The 22,635-nt window shown below is 35.0% G+C and overlaps 6 protein-coding genes across 6 annotated transcripts; 4 read left to right on the top strand and 2 right to left on the bottom strand.

Annotated features, from left to right (window-relative positions):
• On the top strand, positions 1-1,317 carry LOC126662138 (uncharacterized). Its single transcript, XM_056104203.1, has 5 exons — positions 1-52; positions 144-439; positions 526-630; positions 765-821; positions 907-1,317. The coding sequence occupies exons 1-5, from the start codon at positions 1-3 to the stop codon at positions 1,315-1,317; spliced, it is 921 nt and encodes a 306-aa protein (XP_055960178.1).
• A 2,863-nt stretch (positions 1,318-4,180) lies between these two features.
• On the top strand, positions 4,181-5,101 carry LOC126662137 (uncharacterized). The gene is made up of 2 exons (XM_050356023.1): positions 4,181-4,250; positions 4,332-5,101. Exons 1-2 carry the CDS (start codon positions 4,181-4,183, stop codon positions 5,099-5,101), a joined length of 840 nt encoding a protein of 279 aa, XP_050211980.1.
• A 2,187-nt stretch (positions 5,102-7,288) lies between these two features.
• On the bottom strand, positions 7,289-7,907 carry LOC126660876 (uncharacterized). The gene has a single exon (XM_050354576.2). The coding sequence runs from the start codon at positions 7,852-7,854 to the stop codon at positions 7,480-7,482; it is 375 nt and encodes a 124-aa protein (XP_050210533.1). The 5' UTR covers positions 7,855-7,907; the 3' UTR covers positions 7,289-7,479.
• Positions 7,908-9,736: 1,829 nt separating this feature from the next.
• On the top strand, positions 9,737-12,730 carry LOC126660059 (pentatricopeptide repeat-containing protein At2g40720). The gene has a single exon (XM_050353384.2). The coding sequence runs from the start codon at positions 9,826-9,828 to the stop codon at positions 12,364-12,366; it is 2,541 nt and encodes an 846-aa protein (XP_050209341.1). The 5' UTR covers positions 9,737-9,825; the 3' UTR covers positions 12,367-12,730.
• On the bottom strand, positions 12,490-17,864 carry LOC126660060 (DEAD-box ATP-dependent RNA helicase 57). The gene is made up of 12 exons (XM_050353385.2): positions 17,758-17,864; positions 17,546-17,681; positions 17,292-17,416; positions 17,119-17,210; positions 16,411-16,507; positions 16,103-16,183; positions 15,798-16,030; positions 14,778-14,972; positions 14,610-14,700; positions 13,964-14,086; positions 13,584-13,734; positions 12,490-12,947 (listed from the first exon to the last, which is right to left on the bottom strand). The coding sequence occupies exons 1-12, from the start codon at positions 17,836-17,838 to the stop codon at positions 12,739-12,741; spliced, it is 1,614 nt and encodes a 537-aa protein (XP_050209342.1). The 5' UTR covers positions 17,839-17,864; the 3' UTR covers positions 12,490-12,738.
• Positions 17,865-17,981: 117 nt separating this feature from the next.
• Positions 17,982-19,103, top strand: LOC126660061 (uncharacterized N-acetyltransferase ycf52). The gene is made up of 4 exons (XM_050353386.2): positions 17,982-18,401; positions 18,470-18,528; positions 18,608-18,664; positions 18,872-19,103. Exons 1-4 carry the CDS (start codon positions 17,982-17,984, stop codon positions 18,993-18,995), a joined length of 660 nt encoding a protein of 219 aa, XP_050209343.1. The 3' UTR covers positions 18,996-19,103.
• The last annotated feature ends 3,532 nt before the right edge of the window (positions 19,104-22,635 follow it).

Genomic DNA, 22,635 nt, shown 5'->3' with positions numbered 1-22,635 from the left:
ATGGCGCTTTCTCACAGCCGAGCAGAGAGAGTTCTACTTCCAGGAGTTCCAGGTAATTCAATTTACAGCTTCGTAACGTTTAAATTATGTTTTTTTTTTGAAAAAACTAACTAATGCAACATGTTTGTTCTGTTTGCAAAAAGAGTTCTGGTGGGATAGTGCGGCGTACAGCGAGGAGGTCATTAGACAGGTCTTCATGGTCCATGCAGCCAACCGTTACAAAGACAACATTCACAGAATGAGGAGGACGCAACAGAAGCATATTTCTGTGACCCAGGAGATCTGGGATGCTTGGAACGCGTTCTGGAACTCAGAGAAAGAGAAGAAAAGGTCAGAAACCGCCCGAGCAAATCGGATGAGCGAGCCAGCGGGCGCCGGTTCTGGACCTGTCCGCCATACTGGTGGATCTCGCTCTGCTCTGAAGCATATGGATGTGATGGTTTGTTTTAAAATTCAGTAATTAAAATACTTAAATAACGTATTTATTTTATTTTGATACTAAATGAATTGTATTTTTTATTTTAGGAAAGGGAGCTTGGCCGGAAACCGAGTGCGACGGAGTTGTACACTCGCCTTCACTCCACGAAGGCTGACAAGAAGCCGGTTGACAAACGGGCTCAGGATATGACTGTAAGTTTTTATTAAACTTGTAATTCTCTAAGTTGAATTTAATAATTCGGAAATGATATATTAGATTGAAAATGCTTGTTGGTTAGCTGTTAAACATGTTTATTATTAGATTATATACTGGAATTTGCTTGCAGGACTTCCTTGAAAAATGGGTGATGCTCATATTACAGAGGAAATGCTGTCGAAATTTCGTTAGAAATTAGGTTTACTTTGTAATATGTTATGCATTTTTGGTTGCTTTAAAACTAAACTGATATCTTTTTTATTGTTTTGTAGGACGCCATCACTGAGAGGCTTGCTGCTGCGACACAGCCTCAGACCAGAGAGGGTAGCTCCTCGAGCCCAGCTGCCGTGGACGAGACCCAGGTGTTTCTAGACATCGAGGGCATCAACAAGAAGAAACGCGTGTACGGCTTGGGTTCTGCGAGCAGCAGGTACGCCGGGCCAAGCACCAGGGTGCATCGAGGCAGCTCTTCTAGGACGTCGCAGCAGGCAGACGAGGAGGTCGAGCGCCGTGTGCAGGCCGGCATTCAGGAGGGTCTGCGACTGGCTCGGGAACATCAGGCTGCGAACATGGCCCAGATGATACACGAGGAGATTGCCAGGATGATTCCTAACCTTCCGGCAGAGTATCGGCCAAAGCGCCCACCTACCCCACCAGACGATGACGACACACCAGCTTTGTAGTGTCGTGTTAGTTTATTTTATTACAAACATATAATACGGTTTTTTTTATATTCTGACGTTTATATGTATACTCTTATATTTATATATATATATATATATATATATATATATATATATATATATATATATATTTGTCAGTTTTAATTGATTGTAATTCATAATTGAATTGTTTTACTGTATTTAAAACGACAGGGGAAAACGGCAAAAAAATAGCGTAAAGCGGCAGAAAAATGCCGAAAAATTATGAAATTTGCGACAGACTTTGGGATTTGGACGGACCATATCCGTCGCCAATTCATCAGCTTTTGGAGACAAAAGCTGATGAATTGGCGACGGATATGGTCCGTCGCTGATTTGCGACGGATATATCCGTCGCAAATTCATCAGCTTTTGTCTCCAAAAGCTGGTGAATTGGCGACAGAAAGATCCGTCGCAACATCCAAAAATTCTGTCGCCAATTTGTCTCCAAACGATATGATTTGGAGACACATTTGCGACGGAAGTTGTGGAAGTTGCGACGGACTTGTCCGTCGCTCAATTAGCCACGGACACGTTGTTGGTCGCAAACTTTGTTTGCGACTAAATATGTTGCGACGGACACAGTCCGTCGCAAATCCGTCGCAAAGGTAGTTTTGCGACGGATTTGAGGGCTTTAGCGACGGATATTTCCGTCGCTAAAGCCCTGTTTTCTTGTAGTGAGAATATCTATAGGCAAAAATCTAGGGCTCAATGGATTGAACTTGGAGACCTAAATACTAAATTCTTTCATAGATCCTTAAAGCAGAGACATTCTATGAATAGGATTACCCAATTGTGTGTGGAGGGAGTCATTATTATAGATCAATAGATAATCAGAAATGAGATTGTGGGATATTATACTGATTTATTGGGGAAAAATAGTCATAGATTGGCTAGTGTTGATTACAATGTGTTTAGTCAGGGTATGGTAGTGAATGATAATGATAGCATTACTCTGTGTAAACCAGTTTCTGACTTGGAGATTAAAAGTGCCATGTTTGATATTGGGAGTGACAAAGCCCCAGGGCCTGATGGATATGGAAGTCCGTGCTTTAAGAAATCATGGGAAGCTGTTGGGAATGATGTATGTGCTGCAGTTAGAGAATTTTTTGATAATGGCAGATTGTTGAAGCAGATCAATGCAACTGTAATTACTATCATCCCAAAAATAGTAAATGCTGAGAAATTAGGGGATTTCAGACAAATTTCTTGCCGCAATGTCCTCTATAAATGCATTACGAAGATTTTGGCTATAAGGCTTAAGACCTGCTTTGAATATCTGGTTGATAAATCCCAATCTGCTTTTATCCCAGGGAGGAGAATTGGGGATAATATTTTGATGGCCCATGAGCTTGTGTATAACTATCACAGAGTGAATGGGAAAGGTGATTATGCAATGAAGATAGATCTCAGAAAAGCTTATGATTCCATTCAGTGGGATTGCATTGAAGAGATCCTGGTGGGTTTAAAGTTCCCTCCAAAATTGATTAATTGGATTATGCTGTGTGTGAGGACTCCATGCTACTCAGTAATGATAAATGGGCAGCCAGAGGGTTTTTTCAAAGGAGCTAAGGGGATCAGACAAGGGGATCCTGTATCACCTCTATTGTTTGTGATTGTTATGGAATATTTATTTAGAGCCCTAATTGCTAGATGTGATGATAGTTTTGGGTACCATAATGGATGTAAGGAGTTGAAGATCAAACATATGGCATTTGCTGATGATCTATTTATTTTCTGCAAGTGCAATTTGACTAGCATCAGATAAGTTTCCAGTGTGCTTAAACATTTCTATGATGTCTCTGGGCTACAGATCAATGCACAGAAGAGCAGTATATATTGAAAGGTGCAATTGAAATTGAAAGGTGGTAATTATGATAAAATTGGCGTTTTTGAAAGGTGAGGGTGCAAACGAAAGGGGTTGAAAGGTGAGGGGTTTTTCAGGGGATTAGCCTTTTAACAAACCACCTATCATACAAAAATAAAATGAACTTATCTTGGCTTTTCTGAAATTAAACAACGATGGCTACTATATGGCAAATAACATGAATTGACTAAAATAGACAACCATAAACACAAATGTCCCCTCCTGTATCACCTCTATTGTTTGTGATTGTTATGGAATATTTATTTAGAGCCCTAATTGCTAGATGTGATGATAGTTTTGGGTACCATAATGGATGTAAGGAGTTGAAGATCAAACATATGGCCTTTGCTGATGATCTATTTATTTTCTGCAAGTGCAATTTGACTAGCATCAGATAAGTTTCAGTGTGCTTAAACATTTCTATGATGTCTCTGGGCTACAGATCAATGCACAGAAGAGCAGTATATATTTTAGTGGAGTGCAGGAGGAACTGAAGTTGGAAATTTTGCAGGAGATTGGGGGTTCCAGGAGGGGATACTACCTATAAGATATCTAGGGGTACCTTTGATAAGCAAAAGACCGAGTAAAAGTGATTGTGGTGATTTGATATTGAAAATAACTAATAGAGTCAACCACTGGACCACCAGGTACCTTTCTTATGCTGGGAGATTACAACTTATAAAAGCTGTGCTATTCAGTATGCAAGTTTTTTGGAGTACAATATTCATTCACCCTGTTGCTGTTGTCAAAGGGGTAGAGAGAATCTGTAAAAACTTCATGTGGAAAGGAACATCAGACTGCAAACATGGTAGTTTGGTATCTTGGAAAGAGGTCTGCAAAAGTAAGCAAGAAGGTGGGTTGGGGATCAGAGATATTGCAATATGGAATAAATATGTTGTCATGAAACATGTGTGGGATCTGCTGAAAAGTAAAGAATCTATGTGAACACACTGGATTGCAAAGAACAAGTTTAAACTTATGAGCTACTGGGGTATCACAAAGCCATTGAATGCAAGTTGGAACTGGAGAAGCTTAATTAAGTTGAGAAGTGAATTAAAAGATAGTTTTGACTATACTCTGGGGAAAGGGGATTGTTCCTTTTGGTATGATCCATGAATAAATGGTAAAGCTCTGAAAGATTTGTATCCTGAGATGTCCATTTCGGATGCTGATGTCCCTAAGCAAGCTAAAGTTAATGAAGTCTGGCATTCAGGTAGATGGAGACTCCCTGATCCTATGAATGAACAAACTGAGGAGGCATGGAATTTGATCAAAGGTCAGTACAAAATTGAAAATGATAAAAATGATAGTATTGTGTGGAAGCATGGCAAAAGTGGTAAATTCTCTATAAACTCAGCTTATGATCATTTTAGAAGTCATTATCCTAATGTGATGTGGTGGAAAGTCATTTGGAATGCTGGTCCTGTTCCAAAACATGCCTTTATTTCGTGGCTTGCTATTAAACATAGACTTAAAACTAGAGACAAACTGTTTAAATGGGGTGTGATTAATGATGATAAATGTGTGTTTTGTAATGGGGAGACTGAAACGGTAGAGCATCTGTTCTTTAATTGTGCTATCTCAAAGAGCATTATGAGGAAAGTACTACAGTGTTGCCTGATTAACAGAGAAGTATTCAGATGGAGAAGAAAATGGTCTTGGATGGCTAATAAGGCTGTTGGTAAGAGCTTACTGGCAAGAGTGCGCATGATTGCTTTTAATTGCTGTATATACCATATCTGGAGAGGAAGAAACAGTTGCATTTTTGAAAATAGAAGAGTTGAAGAAGCAGAAATCATTGCTACAATTAGAAGAGATATACTTCTGAAGTTGTATTACAGGAGAAATAGTTCTTTGATCTTTGTACGGTTATACCAAAAATGGCAGAGTATAGCTTAGTATTTGCTAGTTTTCTATCTTAGCTTTGGGTGGCAGTGAGTCCTGTGTTCTGCTGGTTTTCTGTGGCAGGGCCTGGATTTTAGAGTTGTAATTATGTTGATTTTGAGCTTTTATTCTATTTGGTGCATTTTACCAAAAAAAATTATTTAATTTATGTAAATGACAAATTTTTATATATATATATATACTAAAAGTGAATACGTTAATAAATATTTTTTTAAAAATAAGGTAGGGGATGCATAAAAGCCATTCAAGATATTCAAAAAGAATTTATAGGTCTCTTTAGTTTTTTTTCTTTGCCATTTAGACCCTTAATTATTTAAATGGTACGAATAAATCCTTACACTTGAAAAAGATCACATAAATAATTAAAAATGTGAGAGGTTAAGCGTCCAAAAAATAAACTAATAGGCTTTGGTGCTCTTTTCAAAAATTAAAGCTGCTTACAACATTTAAAAACGTTGAAGTTAAAATGGCCTAAAAATTAAAAAAATGTATGTTCTTTTTTTTTTTGAATAATTCGAAAGATTTTTTTATACCTTTAGTATTAAAATAAAAGATAACATAGATATTTTTTTTTCATTTCCTTCTTCTCATCTCTATAACGATTGTTTTGTAAATAAAAAAACTTAACCTGACTCTTTGTAAAATAAAAAGGAATCTTATACTAAAATATACCTTTACGAATATTACTTAACTAGCAAAATAGTCAAGCGTTGCTTTGGCCTTTAATTATCGATCAAATAATGAGTATTGAAATTGACACATTATTTTACGTAAAATATTATCAGTGAACCAATTTCATTATTACGCAATATTAATTTTAGAAGTTGTATTATTTTATTAAAATAATTACAAACCTTGATAAGAGATGCATATTAAGAAAAAAATATAAATTAAAAAGTATTGTATTGAAGTAGAAAAATGAAACAATTTAATAATATTAATAAATATTACAAAAAGTAAAATTTAATTTGATGTTTAAAATTATTAATATAAATTAATACAATAAATTTAAAATAATTTTATCGTGATAATAATTTAACATAAAAAAATTAAAAAATTAGGTTCACACAAAAAATCATTAATCCATAAAATATAAAATATAAAAAATTGTATCTTTTGGCCCAAAATATGTTTATCTTTGTTTATAAAAATTTAATTAAGGATAAATAATCATCAAATTCAAATCTTAACATTATTTTTGAACTAACCAAATTTTTAAATTCAAATATTTGTATTTTATATCAATTTCAATAAAATATTTTAAGAGTACAGATATTTAAATTTTTGAATGGTCTTTCATTCCAAAAGGATTGGCCACAATTGATAAAATAGAAAAAGTTTGAATTTAAAAGTAAGACACAAAAAGATTGGACACAATAACAACATATTGATCAAATTGGAACATATTTGTAAAATTAAAATAATGATAAGATGTGATAGATTAATAAATAAATTAATTTTTAAAAATAATTTAATCATAAAAAATATTTGAAGAATTGCAGTAGAACTCTTCATATAAATTAAGGAGTGCAGATGTTATTTTTTTTATTTTATTTTAACTTATTAGGCAGCATTAGAAAGTTATTGGATCTCTAAAGTACACAATATACATTTTGTTCTCATCGTCTTCATCGTTTTAAGACAACATGCACATGCCCTCTTGTTTTGTTGTTCTACCATTTTACCGTTTTGATTAATCATTTATGTCGTGGAGTCTTTATGCCGTTTTTCTTCAGTTTTAATGTATAGTATAATGGGCATTTTTTTCAGAAAATAAAGCAAAACAGAGGGGTATTTTTAATAAGGCTAATTCTCTGAAAAATCCCTCACCTTTTAACTCCCTTTCGTTTGCACCTTTACCTTTCAAAATCGCCAATTTTACCTTAATTACCACCTTTCAATTTCAATTGCACTCTCAAAGTATTAAATCGACCTCTTTTTACTGAAAAAAAAAATTAAATCAATACTTTATATTTTAATATATATTAGTCCTCAGTATTAAATTTTGAACAATAAAACCATCTTCCCTAAAAAAATTAATTAAATTAAATTTAAAAAACATAAAAAAATAAATAAATCTTTTAGCCATGTCTAGAATTGTTCTTCTTCAAGATCTTAATATTTTCGAACTACCCAAAATCCAATCTTTTCTATGTACTACCCAAAACCCAACACAAAACATTTAATCAAAACCTCAATAAACATCAATCAAACACTAGACAACAGTAAAATTACACCCAAATTAAATAAATCATACTAACTAACACCAGGTAAAATCAAAGGACTAATAGCTCAGAATACCTTCAAAATACAACAATGGTCCTACCATAATCACGAAAATTATGAACAACATTGGCCGTATGAAAAAAGGTCTACGCGTGAGCCGCCATCCACATAAACAAACACATAACAGCCACCGGCGGCCGTGGGATCAACCAAACAACACTGGCCCTCATCATGAGATACCCGATAAAGCATTGGATTGCTCCGGCAGCGTGAACCACCCATGGAGACCCAAATATGCCGAGCCATCGGCGGTTGCGGTCGAGGGTGACGGCGGAATAGAGGAGGCCGGAGATGATTCCGGCGTTAGCTCCGATGTCTTTGAACACAGAGACAGTGTCGAGAGTTTGTTGGTCGTAGTTTTGGGAGGATTTGAGAATGGGAGAGTAGATGCGGAAGGTGTAGGATGCACCGCTACTGCATTTAATCCACACATGCTTGCCACTATTGCTATCCATTTCCATTTTAGCACCTCTTTTTCCATATTTTTTTTCTCTGACTTTTCTCCTATATTACAGGTGGTCAAGAGTTTGTAATATAATTTATAAATTAATTAAATTCAATTTTTTTAATTTTTTTGTTGAAAAATGTAATTTAATTAAGTTTTTTTAGTGAAGATGATTTTTTTGTTTATATTTTAACATGGAATACTATTTAGAATATTTATTGAAATATAGAATATAAATTTATACTTTTTCCTGTAAAAAAAAGTAAATTTAATATTTTGAGGGTGCAATTGAAATTGAAAGGTGGTAATTAGGATAAAATTGGCGTTTTTGAAAGATGAGGGTGCAAACGAAAGGAGTTGAAAGGTGAGGGATTTTTCAAGGGATTAGCCTTTTAACAAACCAGCTATCATACAAAAATAAAATGAACTTACCTTGGCTTTTCTGAAATTAAACAAATAGCAAATAACATGAATTGACTAAAATAGACAACCATAAACACAAAGAACAAAAATTTCCTGCTGCTTAGGCAGGAGGAAATTCCTGCAGCATGGTGTGTGGCACCCTAAGAAGCTGCCACGCCATGTTTATTTTAGTTGCTCTTTATTAGAGTAATAATAATAACTCCAATATTATTAAAGATACACATAAATTACAACAACGACAAATAGCTCTATTAGCATTTTTCAACCAACATCCACTCTTCAAATATGAACAAAATCAGTAAAAATGGTGGCAACGGCCCAAGTTCATATATATTCATTTCTTTATGAATCATTTACATTTTTGTTAATATGGATCTTCTTTCAATTTCATTGTTTAACATAGCAATAGTAATGTTCTGCAACAGATTTTAAAGTGAAAAGGAAAAAGCATTTTCACTTGTAGTATTTAATAAGATTTTAAAATATGCATTTTATATACAGAAATGTTATCATCGTGTTATCAACACCCAATACTAGCAAGTGACTGTTGGCCCGGTTGGCCACAGTTCACTGTGCATTTGCATGAGGGCGTGGGTTCGACCCACCCCTCTGCCAGCCAGTGGGCTGAAAAATTATATTTCCTAAAAACTTAACACTGATAACTAACACCTAACCTAGTATAATTCTATCTTTGACAAAAAAAAACACCCAATACAAACAAGTTGCTCGTATTTCTCGAACCAATTAGGAATAATTTCTCGTGTACTGTGTCAGCTTATTGAAGATTATTGATTTTACATTAGCAGTGCTTTCCAATCCAAACAAACTTGTGGTTCTGGAATTTGGAGGAAATTTATGTTGAATAAAATCAATGTTAAAGCCACTGCTTGCCATTTCGATGATGGTTATGCTAAATTTGAACAGGAAATTGATAGGTTTAAAATTTCAAATTAGCATCACAGTTAATTCCAGTTTTAAAAAAAAAAGCATATAATCAAAATAAATAATTACAATTCAAACAAATATTGTTGTTGCTGTAATTTATATGTTTTTTTAGTAATGGGAGGCTATTATTGTTAATCTGAAAAATGAATAAGCTTAATTGGTTAATTAATCAAATAATAATAAATTAAAAATACCAAGGCAGTAGGAAATTTTTGTTCAAACACAAATGTTACGGTAGTTCTTTTGAAATTATTCCAGAATAAAAAGTTCGATTAAGGGGGAAGTGGTGGGCATAAAAGGAATAAAAAGTTAGTGTTCATTTGAAACCCAGTTTTATAATATAGATATTAGATTAGATGTTTTGCTTACTATGCAATGCTACCCTAATTAAGTATAGATTTTGTAATGGGTTATAAAACTGATTTTTCTTTCTTCAATGGAAATAATTGATGATTCATTGGCGTAAAAGTTTGTTTTAGGCTTTTCTCTAATCAGGCTGCCAAGGAGTATACAAATTTTGACAGTAAAACAAACAGAAGCATTTATAAAAGTATTCCACTTTGATGCGAAGCTACTTACCCAACCCAACTCATCTGACCTCTAGTCCAAAAATGTGGACATGTATTTCTCCCGAAACCTTTCATCTAACTCTGGTCCTTTGTCCCTAACATCCTTGCTCAATTCTGAAATCAGAGGGTTGGTTCAGCAACGGCAACACACAGAAGCCTTGCAACTCTACTCCAACAATCCTACTTTTCATACCACTAGATTCACCTACCCTTCACTCCTCAAGGCCTGTGCTTCTCTTTCAAATATCCAGTATGGACAAATTATCCATTCTAATATCATCACCGCAGGGTTATGCTCTGATCACTTCATCACTGCTTCACTCATTAACATGTATGTCAAATGTGGGCCTCTCACTGATGCACTTCACGTGTTTGATCAATTGCCTGAAAAAAGCGGGCATGATATCACAGTTTGGAACTCTATCATGGATGGGTATTTCCGTTTTGGCTGTCACGAAGAAGGTGTTGCTCAGTTTTATCGTATGCAGTTGTTCGGTGTTAGGCCTGATGCCTACTCCTTGTGCATTCTACTGGGTGATGGGCATATAGGGTACAGGGTAGGGAAACATATTCATGGTTACATTATTCGAAACATGTTGAATGCTGATCCTTTCTTGGAGACTGCACTCATTGATATGTACTTTAGTTGTGGTACGCCAACAGTTGCATGGTCTGTGTTCAAAGAGCTGAAAGATAAGAGCAATGTTGTAGCTTGGAACGTGGTCATTAGAGGTTTTGCAGAAAATGGACTGTGGGAGAACAGTTTGGAGTCATATTTATTAGCAAAAAATGAGAATGTAAAACTTGTGTCACATTCATTTACTAGTGCTGTAAGTGCTTGCAGTCAATGCGAGTCTCTGAGTTTTGGCGTGCAGGTTCACTGTGATGTGATTAAGGTGGGGTTTGACTATGATCCTTACGTTCTGACTTCCCTTATGACAATGTACGCCAAGTGCCAATCAGTTGAATTCGCAGAAAAAGTTTTTAGTCAGGTCTCAGATAAAGGAATTGAAGTATGGAATGCACTAATCTCAGCTTATGTTGGTAATGGATATGCTTATAATGTGTTAGCAGTATACAAACAGATGAGATCATGTAGAATTCTTCCCGACTCATTCACGTTTTTAAATGTTTTAACATCAAGCAGTACGGTTGGAATTTATGATATTGGTAGGTCAATGCATACAGAGATTGTGAAGGTAGCTGCAGAAAGTAACATCACTATACAAAGTGCACTCTTGACTATGTACTGTAAATTTGGAGAAACTGATAATGCTAGTTTGATTTTTTGCACAATGAAGGAAAGAGACGTGGTTACATGGGGCTCTATGATATCGGGTTTTAACCAAAATAGTAAATACAAAGAAGCACTGGACTTTTTCAGAGCAATGGAGGCAAATGGGGTGAAACCCGACTCTGATATTATGGCGAGCATTATCAGTACTTGTACTGGATTAGATAAGGTAGAATTAGGTTGTGGAATTCATGGATTTGTTATTAAAAGTGGACTGGAATTGGATTTATTTGTTGCAAGTTCACTGTTAGATATGTACGCCAAATTTGGTTTTCCAGAAAGAGCCGGAAATGTATTTTCTGAAATGTCCGTTAAAAATCTTGTGTCTTGGAATTCTATTATCTCCGGCTACTGCAAGAATGATCTCCCAGAGCTGTCCATCAGACTATTTTCTCAAATTATGGGGAATGGATTTTATCCAGATTCTTTCTCCTTTACTAGTGTTCTTGTTGCCATCTCAACAGTTGCAGCACTGCTGAAAGGAAAAAGTGTACATGGATACTTGATCAGACTCTGTATACCATTTGATATTCAAGTGGAGAATGCCTTAATTGATATGTATATCAAGTGTGGGTTCTTGAAATATTCAGAGTCTATTTTCCAGAACATGTCTCAGGCGACCTTGGTAACGTGGAATACGATGATTGCAGGTTATGGATCTTATGGAGCGTGCTTCAAAGCAATCAAGTTATTTAATGAAATGCAAAGTTGTGGAGTTGAACCTGATCATATTACTTTTCTTTCTCTGTTGTCATCTTGCAACCACTCTGGTTTGGTTCAAGAAGGCCTACAACTATTTCAGTTGATGAAAAATGAGTATGGGATTGATCCAAGGATGGACCATTATGTAAACATAGTTGATCTTTATGGTCGTGCAGGACGGTTAGATGATGCTTATGTTTTTGTAAAAAAGATGCCCATTGATCCTGACAGGAGTGTCTGGCTATCTTTGTTATCTTCCTGCCGAAACCATCAAAATATTGAACTCGGAGAAATTGTAGCAAACAATCTATTAAATATGGAACCGTGCGGAGGGAGCAATTATGTCCAACTATTGAATCTTTATGGAGATGCTGAATTGTGGGATAGAGCAGCAAATCTACGGGCATCAATGAAAGAGAAGGGATTGAAGAAAACGCCGGGATGTAGCTGGATAGAAGTGAGAAACAAGGTAGATGTTTTCTTTTCGGGGAGTTGTTCATCTCCGATGACAAATGAGATGTATGATACTTTGAGTAGTCTCAAGAGGAACATGATTAAGAAAGGAGCTAATTATGAGCTACTGCTGGAGCAGTAAACTTAAAGTTCAACATTTCTATATGCATTTGAGCGTCTTGAACCTTATCATCATAATATCAGTAGGTGTGCTTGAAGAGCAGGAAGCAATGCTGTTGGGAATGAAGCACGAGGAAGAAGAGACTGCAGCTCAGAAGGATGTGTTATATCTTAAAGTCGATCAAAAGTGTGAAACAGTGCTCTGCATCTTTTTCAATACAGCTAGTTTAGTTGTTTTAGTACCCTCTTCCTTGTTTAGATCACTAACAAGAAGTGCAGCAAAATTTGCACTGTATCACAAGTTTAGGAATTATGTATCTAAAGCAATCCAAATTCAAATATTAAGAATTTTTGAATAGCAAACACTCTAGTAATTTTTGTTCGAATCTTTGTTTCAATCTTCAAGGCCTTTTGGTTTTGTTGAAATCGAATCTCTTTTTGGACGGTGCTTTCTCCACTTCACCTTGCGCAAAGCCATGATCCAAGAAGGAACCTCACAGCCAGATCCTGTGATAACATTAGCTATATTACGTAAAACTGGAACATCATTTTCTGTGTAGAATGTAATAGCTTCTCCGGTCCTCCCTGCTCTGCCAGACCGTCCTATTGAGATATCAGCAAAAAGTCAGTAAAGATTTCCGGGAAAGAAAAAGGGCAGTGCTTTCAATCATTCTTAAGGACAATTTACGTAAACAAAAATGCATTAAATATATCAAATATCAGCCTTGTAGTTAGGTTAGTATATGCCAGTGACCCGAAATTTCAAGCCAGCTGAAGTTTCAATCATTCTTAAGGAAAATTTACGTAAACAAAAATGCATTAAATATATCAAATATCAGCCTTGTAGTTAGGTTAGTATATGCCAGTGACCCGAAATTTCAAGCCAGCTGAAGAGAGCAGAGCTCTTCAAGCTCCAGGAAACAGTCAATTTAATATTTAAAGCCATTCTAAAGGAAAGAATTAGTTGATGCATCGACAACATGTTGGTTGTTTAGAGGCTATTAATGGTCCAATGCACAGGAAATCAATTAATTATTTGACTACATTGACTTGGAAGTGGGAAATAAACTGATCTGCTAACAGCACTTCTAGATCAAACAGATGAGAAAAGGTTTAAGGCTAAGGGCTCCAGAATGCGGTTCTGAAGCTGATCAAGATCCAATATTATATCAAGGCATACAATTAACTGCACATCTAATTAATACAGGCAAAAAAAAGTTGAAGACTGAAAAACTATACCAATCCTGTGAATATAAGCAGCAGCAGAATCTGGAAAGTCATAATTTATCACGCAATTGACCCCTTTGAAATCCATACCACGAGCAACAACATCAGTCGCAATCAAGACCCACGTCTTACCAGCTCTAAAATCATCAACAGCATTCTCACGCTGCATTCAATACAAAAGGTTAGTGTAAACTGAGTATCTAGGATAGAGTAAGTGCAAAGAAAATGCGTATTATACATCTCATTAACAATAAGACAGAGCAGAGCTATTAGAGACCTGGTACCACCGGACACCAGAACTCTCACATGATCTGTATTTTCATTCTTAAACACAAACATATGAGCTTATATAAAAAGAAAATCAAGTACAAAATAGAGCAGAAATGGGGTACCTGTGATTGAGTCAAATCAGAATGAATAACACCAGCTCTAATGCTGTCAAATTTCAGTTCCTCAAATAATTCATTTGCACGTTCCTTGTTTTGCACAAAAATCAATACTGGTGGGTTCAGACTCTACTGTCAATCATGAGATACAATAGAATAAAAGTTAGTCAAAAATATGAGATGTTTCAAGAATAGTTGGAAGCATTAACATAAAGAAATACACATCAAAACAAAACGTCATTCATGCTTAATTCCTAAGGACTTGAATAAGTACTATCTCAAATGCATAGAACTACTATCAGGAGCTAAATATGTTATCTGTTAAAGACGTAGAGAAGGGCCCAAACTATTGTATCCATTGGAGCAGCACTTGCTAAGATATCAAATGAAACATAATAGAAACTGCACTTGCTAGTTCACAATGAATGAGATCTCTATTGTCCAAGGGAATCCCCTTTGGATATTGGTGTTGGATAGAGATTCATTGTTCAAAATCATCCAATGAGTTCACATACCAAAGGAGTAGTCATCCTAAGAAACATAGGCAAACCTCCTTTGTATAACTTAGAGCATGTGAATTCAGCCAGACTCAGCCTTCAGGGAAAAAAAAAAGATACAAGACGCTTTGCTAAGATGTATATTAGCAGCATACCTCTGAAAAACTTTGATGAAGTGCAATCAGTTTCCCTTCTTCACTTCCAGTAAAAACTAACTTTTGCTTGATTGTTTCAGAAGCAGCATTCCTGTTCAAGAGATCACATAAAGTATGCATATCAAAGAAATTGCACTGCATTCCCTAGTAAAAAAAGGTAATACTCACTTTCTGCCAATGATTACTCTGACAGCATCATGCATTATTGTACGTGCAAGCTCCTCAACAAAATCAGGCAGAGTAGCACTGAACAATGAACGTACAACTGAAGGGTTTGAGCATGCTTTGACTACAGAATCAATCTGCTTCAACAAGCCAAGCTCAAATAGCTTGTCAGATTCATCCAGAACAAGATATTCAACCCTACATGCCAACCAAAATATATGAGCAAACATATCACAATGTAGATTCATTTTCTTTCACTAAAATGTATAATGATTTGCAAACAAACCATCATTGCTCGATCATAAGGAAAAAATAAGAATCAGGAATAGCAAAGATAGAAAGCTTTTTGCTAAAGTTAAGCAATCCTTTAAGAAAACCAACGGAATCAAAATTACAAGTATGTTTTCCTATTTCCGTAATAAATGCATTAGAAGAATAAAATGTAATAAAAAAAACATCCTCCATACATGTGTCTATTACACAAAACAAGCATAAAGCTTGTTTTCTGTTTCTTTTCTTTTCTCCTCACACAAGATAAGGGAAGAAATAAAGAAATAAAGTAGAGGGAGAGGGAAAACAAGAAAAGGAATGAAACATTGGTAAATCGTCCATTGTTTGATCATAACATATAATAAAATTCACTTAGTGAAGCAGTACAACCAAATAGTTCATTATTGGATACTTATAGAGCAACTGTAGTTTGATCAAAGATGTATGCAAATTATAGTGAAACTAAATAATGTGAGTAGTTGCACATCATGACATTCACCGATATATACCTACGGACAAGTAGGTTAAGATAAAATGAGACAAATATTTTGGAACTATGATTTGTCCGTTAGGTTAATTAGAAGAGGAAAAGAGGGGGAAAGCCCCTTGCGTTTCAACAGTTTCTTCTACAATATCCCTTAAAATGTTATGAATGGTCTATTAGAAGACTATCATTGAAATTGTGGTTTGGGGTCTCAAACAGTTGTCTTGGTATTACATTAACAAAAGTTTGCATGATTAATGAGCACCCACCTGCTTAGGTCCACCTTTTTCTTGCGGATAGCTATCTGTAACCGACGCGGTGTTGATATGAGAATATCGCATCGCAACTTTGAAAAATCAGCAGTTCTTAAAAGTTCTTTGGTCATCAACTTAATATGAAATAATTTTCCTTTTGTCAATTTTTTGCACTCTCTTGTTGTCTGAGAAGCTAATTCACGCGTGGGACACAAGATAACACCTCTAATACCATCCTTTGACGAATTCTGTTAATGGAAAAGTTCATTAGAGGAGATTGTGAAATAGCAATTTCAAAACCTCAAAGGCTTAAACAGTACCTTAAGTTTCATAAACATTGGACAAATAAAAGCCAAGGTTTTCCCGGATCCAGTTGGGGCACAAGCAAAGCATTCTCGGCCCTACAATGCAAAAATAACAAAATAGCTAAAGTACATAGAATGATTTCAAAAAAAAAATAGCACATAACCACCAATCAATGCCCTCAATTTTGCCTGTATAATTATTTTTGCAGACTAACTAAATCTTTGTCATTTTCATACGATTTTTTTTATCATATGGAACTCAAAACTAAGAGAGGGAGTAAAAATCAGTCATAGCAGAATATAGCTTAAGTGAAAGACCATACAGATAGGAGGACTGGAATAGCCTGCCTTTGAATTGGAGTTGGCTCCATAAATCCAAGTTCAACCAGGTTGTGTAATAAATAAGGCTCGCAATCGTATCTGCAAATGGACCATAAATTTGATTTTCCAGTTAGAAAAGTGGCAACCTGACACACAGATAATTATCATAAACACAATATGAAGTTTGATGTATCTTATAAATGGAGCAAGGAACAAAAGAAGTGGACTAGATACAATCACAGTACTTTACAGAACTATAACAGTAAGCAAACCGACCAATGAAATGAACATCGGACATTTAAACACACAATAAGAGGAAGACTGAGACAGAAACCACAGCAATGAAGAAAAGGAGAGAAACATGAAGGAGAATTGGGGTGCGATGACTGACCCAATGAAATAGAAAGCATAGACATAATAGAAACCCAGTGTATCCAGTATTATAAGCATTTCAAACCAGAAGAAGAAGAAGAAGAAGAAAACAGTAGTCTAACCTTTCAACATGAAAAGTAGAGGATTTAGATGAAAGCTAAAAGTAACACATAAGATAATGCCAACACTTGTTGTGCACAAATGAAAAAGCTCACGTCATAGTAACAAAAAATTGGAGGATAGAACTCTGAGATGCAGCTTAATTCATCAAAAATAAACCGAAGAATTATACAGGCTATCATTTATTTTTTTTAATAAAAAGGAAGACAGGGTAATACCTGGAGCTTAGCTCGGCAAAATTGTGAAGTGGGGAAGGGACGTTATCCCCAGATACATGAATGCCATACTCTTTCCTTAAAAGAGCATCTCTCTAATGTCATCAAGAAATTAAGAAGGATAATGAAAGTTAAGCAGCAGACAATGAAGAAAAGGAAGTGGGAAAAAGAAAGACCTCAATTTGCTTGTTCTTATTCTTCAAAGAAGAGTGGTGTGTTTGATCATCTTGGTCGTTATGTTCATCTGCTGCCAAAGCTAAAGACTTTGAAGCCTTAAAGACATTAAAACCCTCCACCGTTTCTGTTTGTTTGTTTTTTTTTTTGTTTCAAATGAACTGAAATTGTTAATCATTCACAGTGCAAGCAAAACAATAGTATTATACTGCATACATGATAAAAGAAAAAAAAGAAACTTAAAAGTAATAAGTACCAGAAGAAGTAGCATGTTTCCGCTTCTTCTTGTTAAGAGGCAGTTGCTGTTGCAGTGGCTCTGAAATTGTGGTTTGGAGTGAGCGCAAATCATCATTATCATTATCATTATCATTATCAGTAATCTGTTTTTTCTCCTGAACAGCAGCAAAAGGATTGAAGAATAAAGTTTTGATAAAGAAAAAGAAAAGAGTAAAGGAAAATATGGAGGACCTGGAATCGGGAGAAGTCGCCGGAAAACTTCTTCTTATCGAAAGTGATGCCAGCGAATAGAAAGGAAGCGCCTTTGTCCATTTGGTAGCTCAGTAGGGTTTCTTTCTCTTCAATTTTTATTATGTACTAGTACTGTTTAGAGGAAGAGAGGGTTTTATAATTATATTTTTAAATACCAATAATACTTTTTTTATTACCAAAAAAAGAAGTGATAGAGGGGAGTGATGATGATGATGCAGATTCCGATTCCGATTCCGATGCCGATGGGGTGTCATTCAAATTCAAATTCAAATGGTAGGGGTTGCAAAACGAGCATGGAAATAAAATGGGCAAACAGCAGAGGAAGAGGCAAAAGAAGAGTACCCATTTACATCTCCGTTAATCCATCTCATGTTAACCCACTGCACCTCAGGGACCTCTTCGCCTCCTGCAACCACTCTTCAGCAGCTGTTGATTTAAATAAGCTCCGTCTCGCCCTCTCCCATACCTCTCTTCTCGTCTCCGTCTTTGCCAATTTACAGCATTCACCTCCTCCGTTTCTTCCTTTCCCTGTGGGTATGGTGTCTCCCTCCAAGTCCCAGCTCATTGGCTTTGGCCGCGCTGTTTCTGATTTGGGATTGACTGCTTCCATCTACGATGTTGTGGTAATGCTAAATCCCATTCTTCTATTTAATTTTAATGCTGATATAGTCATTGATGGTGTTGCTCTCAGGTTATCCCTCCCATGCGCAGAATGGGAATTGGAAAGATGATTGTTCACAAAATCATTAGGTTCTCTTCTCCTCTCCTCTCTACTAAATCTACACTTACTCTCTACTCTCTATCTTATCATCTCTCACATTTGCTCCAGAATTCTCACCAGTAAAGACATTTATGATATTGCCGCCCTTTGTTCTGCCGATCAGAGGTGATTTGCTTCCTTCTTCCGTGATTGATGCATCTATTAAGGTCTGCGGAATGGAACAGCTATTCCTTATGGAATGACTATTCTCGACTTTGATTCATGGAATAATTATTCTATACAATTGCAATTCCATTCCATACTATTCCATTCCATGAACCAACGGCCTAATAGTATTTGATTCTCAAATAATGTTTTATATGTTTGGATTAGGTTGTTCTTTGGAGCATGTGGTTTTGGAGATGACATATTGGGTTCCACTACAATGATGTATGCTCAACCACAAGAAGGTGCTGCTCCACTAGCTGATAAGGCCCTTTCAACTTCGCAAGACTAGTTTCAAACTCTAAACTTTATCAAACTTTTGTATCCTATGTACTCTGTATGTAAACACATTCTTCATTCATTCTAATTACTACTGGTTGCCTTCAACCTAATTAACCAATCTATTTTGGTTTAAGTTCAAATACAAGTTCTGGATAATTCAGTTAGCTCGTTAATAAAATTCCAATTGGAGTTGAAAGTGTTAAGAATTTGGTTAGTCAAATTAATTGAATATTGCACCACCAGTTTCAGCAGCTCCATGTGAATTCTCTGGCTGAAGACGTCACCTTATGGAGGTCTGTGAATCAGTCTTTCACGATGGGAAGCATTTCGAAACTGCTTCCTTCTTCTAGTTTAGCTGCTGTTCAATCTCTTACTGTTGTTGTTCATTCTGGTTCTGGTTTTGTTCAAGCTGATGCGCTGTATTCAGCTGTTGTTTAATCTCTTACTGCTGTTGTTCATTCTGGTTCTGGTTTTGTTCAAGCTGCTGCTCTGTATTCAGCTGCTGTCCATTCTGCTTCTGCAGCTGTTCAGACGTTTCTCCACGTTTTGCTGCAGCCCAATCTGGTGCGGTGACTGCTGCTTTGTTTCCGGCAGCTCCTTTCATGGCGAGTTAGACATCTGCTGCTCCAAGGGTAAAATTCTTCATTTGGTTACCACTGCATGATTGAGTTCCTAGGCATTCATTCTTAGCTCATCGATTGATTGTTTCTTATGCTAACCGGGATGTGATCTTTGTGGTATGGATGAAACTCAAAGCCATTTGTTCATGCATTGTAATTTTGCAAGGTCGCAGTTTGGTAAGGTGTAACTAGGAAACTTGGTCTTTATTGGACACTTCCGAATTCTTTAAGAGTGTGTTTAGATACATGGATTTGAATTTCAAATTTGGATTTCAAATTTTACATTTCAAATCCATGAATTTCAAATTTATTGTTTGGATAAACAAAAAAATTTGAACTCTCAATATATATAATATTTAACTAATAATCAATTTTCTATTTTCTATTTTTTAAAAAATTAATATTTTTAAAAATAATAATTCAAAAAATATTTTTTTTTTATATCGAACCAAACCAATAGAATCAAAATTTTGAAAGTAATACAAAAAATCTTGAACTGGTTAATTTTTTTAGTTTGGTTTATATTATAATGTAACTAAATTTTTTATGTTCAAAATCGAACCGAAAAATAAATTTTTTATAAAATCAAATTTATCCGAACAATTCTATTTCCATTTTTTTTAAATAAAACCAAACCAAAATTTTGAAAGAAATAGTTTTTCAACACGAAAATTTTCCAATTTTTTTAAAAAAATTTAATTATTTTTTATAATTAATCCGAATAATTTTTTAAAGTTTTCCAATATAAAATTTCAAAAACAAATTCCCGAAAAAAGGAGCTTGCTCCTCCTCTTCAGATGTATTTGCCGCCGCCCTCCGACAAAAAATTTTTTCCTCAGGAGGAACCTGATCTTTCTCTTCCGAGGTATCCGTCGCTGTCCTCTAACGGATTTTTTTTCAAAAATTTTGTAATTTTTATTTAGAAAAAATCATAAAAATAAAAAATTTCTATCGGGGGGTGGCGGCGGGTATCTAAGAATCTCCTCCTCTGAAAACAATAATTTCGTCTGATGGCTTCAGTAGGTACGTCGAAAGAGGAGGAGCCATATCCTCCTGGAAAAAAATTCGGAAAAATCTGTGGATTAAAAAAATTCGGAAAAAAAATTTCAGTCGGATGGCGTCTGCGGATACCTTGAAATAGGAGCCTGATCCTCTAGAAAAAAAAATTTGAAAAAAAAAATTGTCAAAAATTTTTTTTGTCGAACAGCCATAGCGGGTACCTCGGAAGAGGAGAAGCCTGATCCTTTGAAGAAAAAAAAATTCGGAATTTTTTTTTCAAAAAATATGTGGATTAAAATAAATTCAAAAAAAATTGTCGAAAAATAATTTCCGGTCAGACACCGACAGCGGGTACCTCGGAACAGGAGGAGTCTGATCCTCCAGAAGAAAAAATTCGGAAAAAAAATTTCAGAAAAAATATGTGGATTAAAAAAATGAAAAAACAAAAATTGTCGAAACGGTTACATCGGAAGAGGAGGAAACTAATCCTTCAAAAAACAAATTCGGAAAAAAATTACCGTTGAAAAAAAAAATCCAGAAAAAATCGAAAAAAAATTTCTGAAAAAATATAGGGATTAAAAAAATTCGAAAAAAATTTCCGCCAGACGGCGGCAGCGGGTGCCTCGAAAGAGGATGAGCCTGATCCTTCAAAAAAATTCTGGAAAAAATTACCGTCGGACAGTGGCGGCGGGTATCTCGGAAAAGGAGAAACATGCTTTTCCTTCAGGAAATTTTTTTGAAAAAAAATTTGAAAAAATATCGACCGGATAATTATTTTTACTTTTCTCCATTCGAATCGGGTTATAGTCGATTTTCGACTGAATTAAATTCAATCGGTTAATTTTAATGTAATAAAGATAATGAGACTATTTCAATGGCGTCTCATGACTATGAGATGTGGTTATAGCCTATAATAGAATAGCATGGAATTGAATAGTTATTTCATAAGGAATAGAATAGCCATTCTTTAGTTTTTGAGACGAGTGTTTATTCCACAAAATCAGGGAATAGCAATTCTTTGGAATACCTATTCTATGAACTAAAGCAAAGAATTGTCATTCTATACGGAATAGCTATTCCATTCCGCACCTATTCCATGAACCAAACATGGCCATAGTGTATTATGGAAAGTTCTTTGGATTTTTCTTATTTGGAAAATTTTGAAGTGAAAGAATGGTCATGTTTTTCATGATAAAAATTTGTCCTTCGGAAGATATTATATTTAGTTTAGTTGCTTTACAAGAGTTGCTTTCTATTTCAAATAATTAATCCGTCTTTTTTTATTCGGGTTTATATTTGTATAGGAATCCGGATTTTATTTTATTGGTTTGACATTGTATTTTCCTTTTTCAAAACTGCAGCCTCCAGTGAGTCTTGCCGCTTCAAAAAAATGAATATTGTATATATTTTAATTTAATTTTTATGTTTTTATTGGTTTAACTGAATTAACCAACTAATTCACACGACTTAGTTTTATAGTTTTACGATTTTAATTAATTCAGTTAAATCAATTCTATTTAAAATTATAAATTCTGAGGTATAGGTTTTGGTTAAATTGATTGATTATTAACCGAACCAACATTTTGATTAGTAATCTGACAGTCTGATTGATGATGAAATGCCCTTCAAGTCCTTGCCAAATTATATAGTAGTAACTCTGGGTCATTGATCCTGATGGTCACTGAACTTTCGAATTTTTTCATTTCAGTCATTAAATTATTTTTCTTTTCTTTTCTTTTTAATCACAAACTTTTATTTTATTTCATTTTGGTATTTTTCTGCCAAAAATGCTTAGGTGGTAGCCGGAATTAATTTTTTTTTAATCTATAAATTTGCCATATATGCATAATTTGACCTAAAAACTCATTTTTAAAGTGAAATTATGTATATTTGATAATTTTTCACAGTAAAACTAGTAAATTTTGGTTGTCACATGTCAATTTCCGGCTGCCACCTAAGCATTTTTGGCCTGAATATCAAAATGAAAAAAAATAAAAGTTCGGTGATTAAAAAGAAAAGAAAAATAGTTTA

This window comes from Mercurialis annua, linkage group LG8, assembly GCF_937616625.2.
Source record: "Mercurialis annua linkage group LG8, ddMerAnnu1.2, whole genome shotgun sequence".
In the NCBI taxonomy this organism is placed as follows: Eukaryota; Viridiplantae; Streptophyta; class Magnoliopsida; order Malpighiales; family Euphorbiaceae; genus Mercurialis; species Mercurialis annua.
The sequence above is the reverse complement of the archived record's forward strand: the minus strand, read 5'-3'. Positions and strand labels throughout refer to the sequence as shown.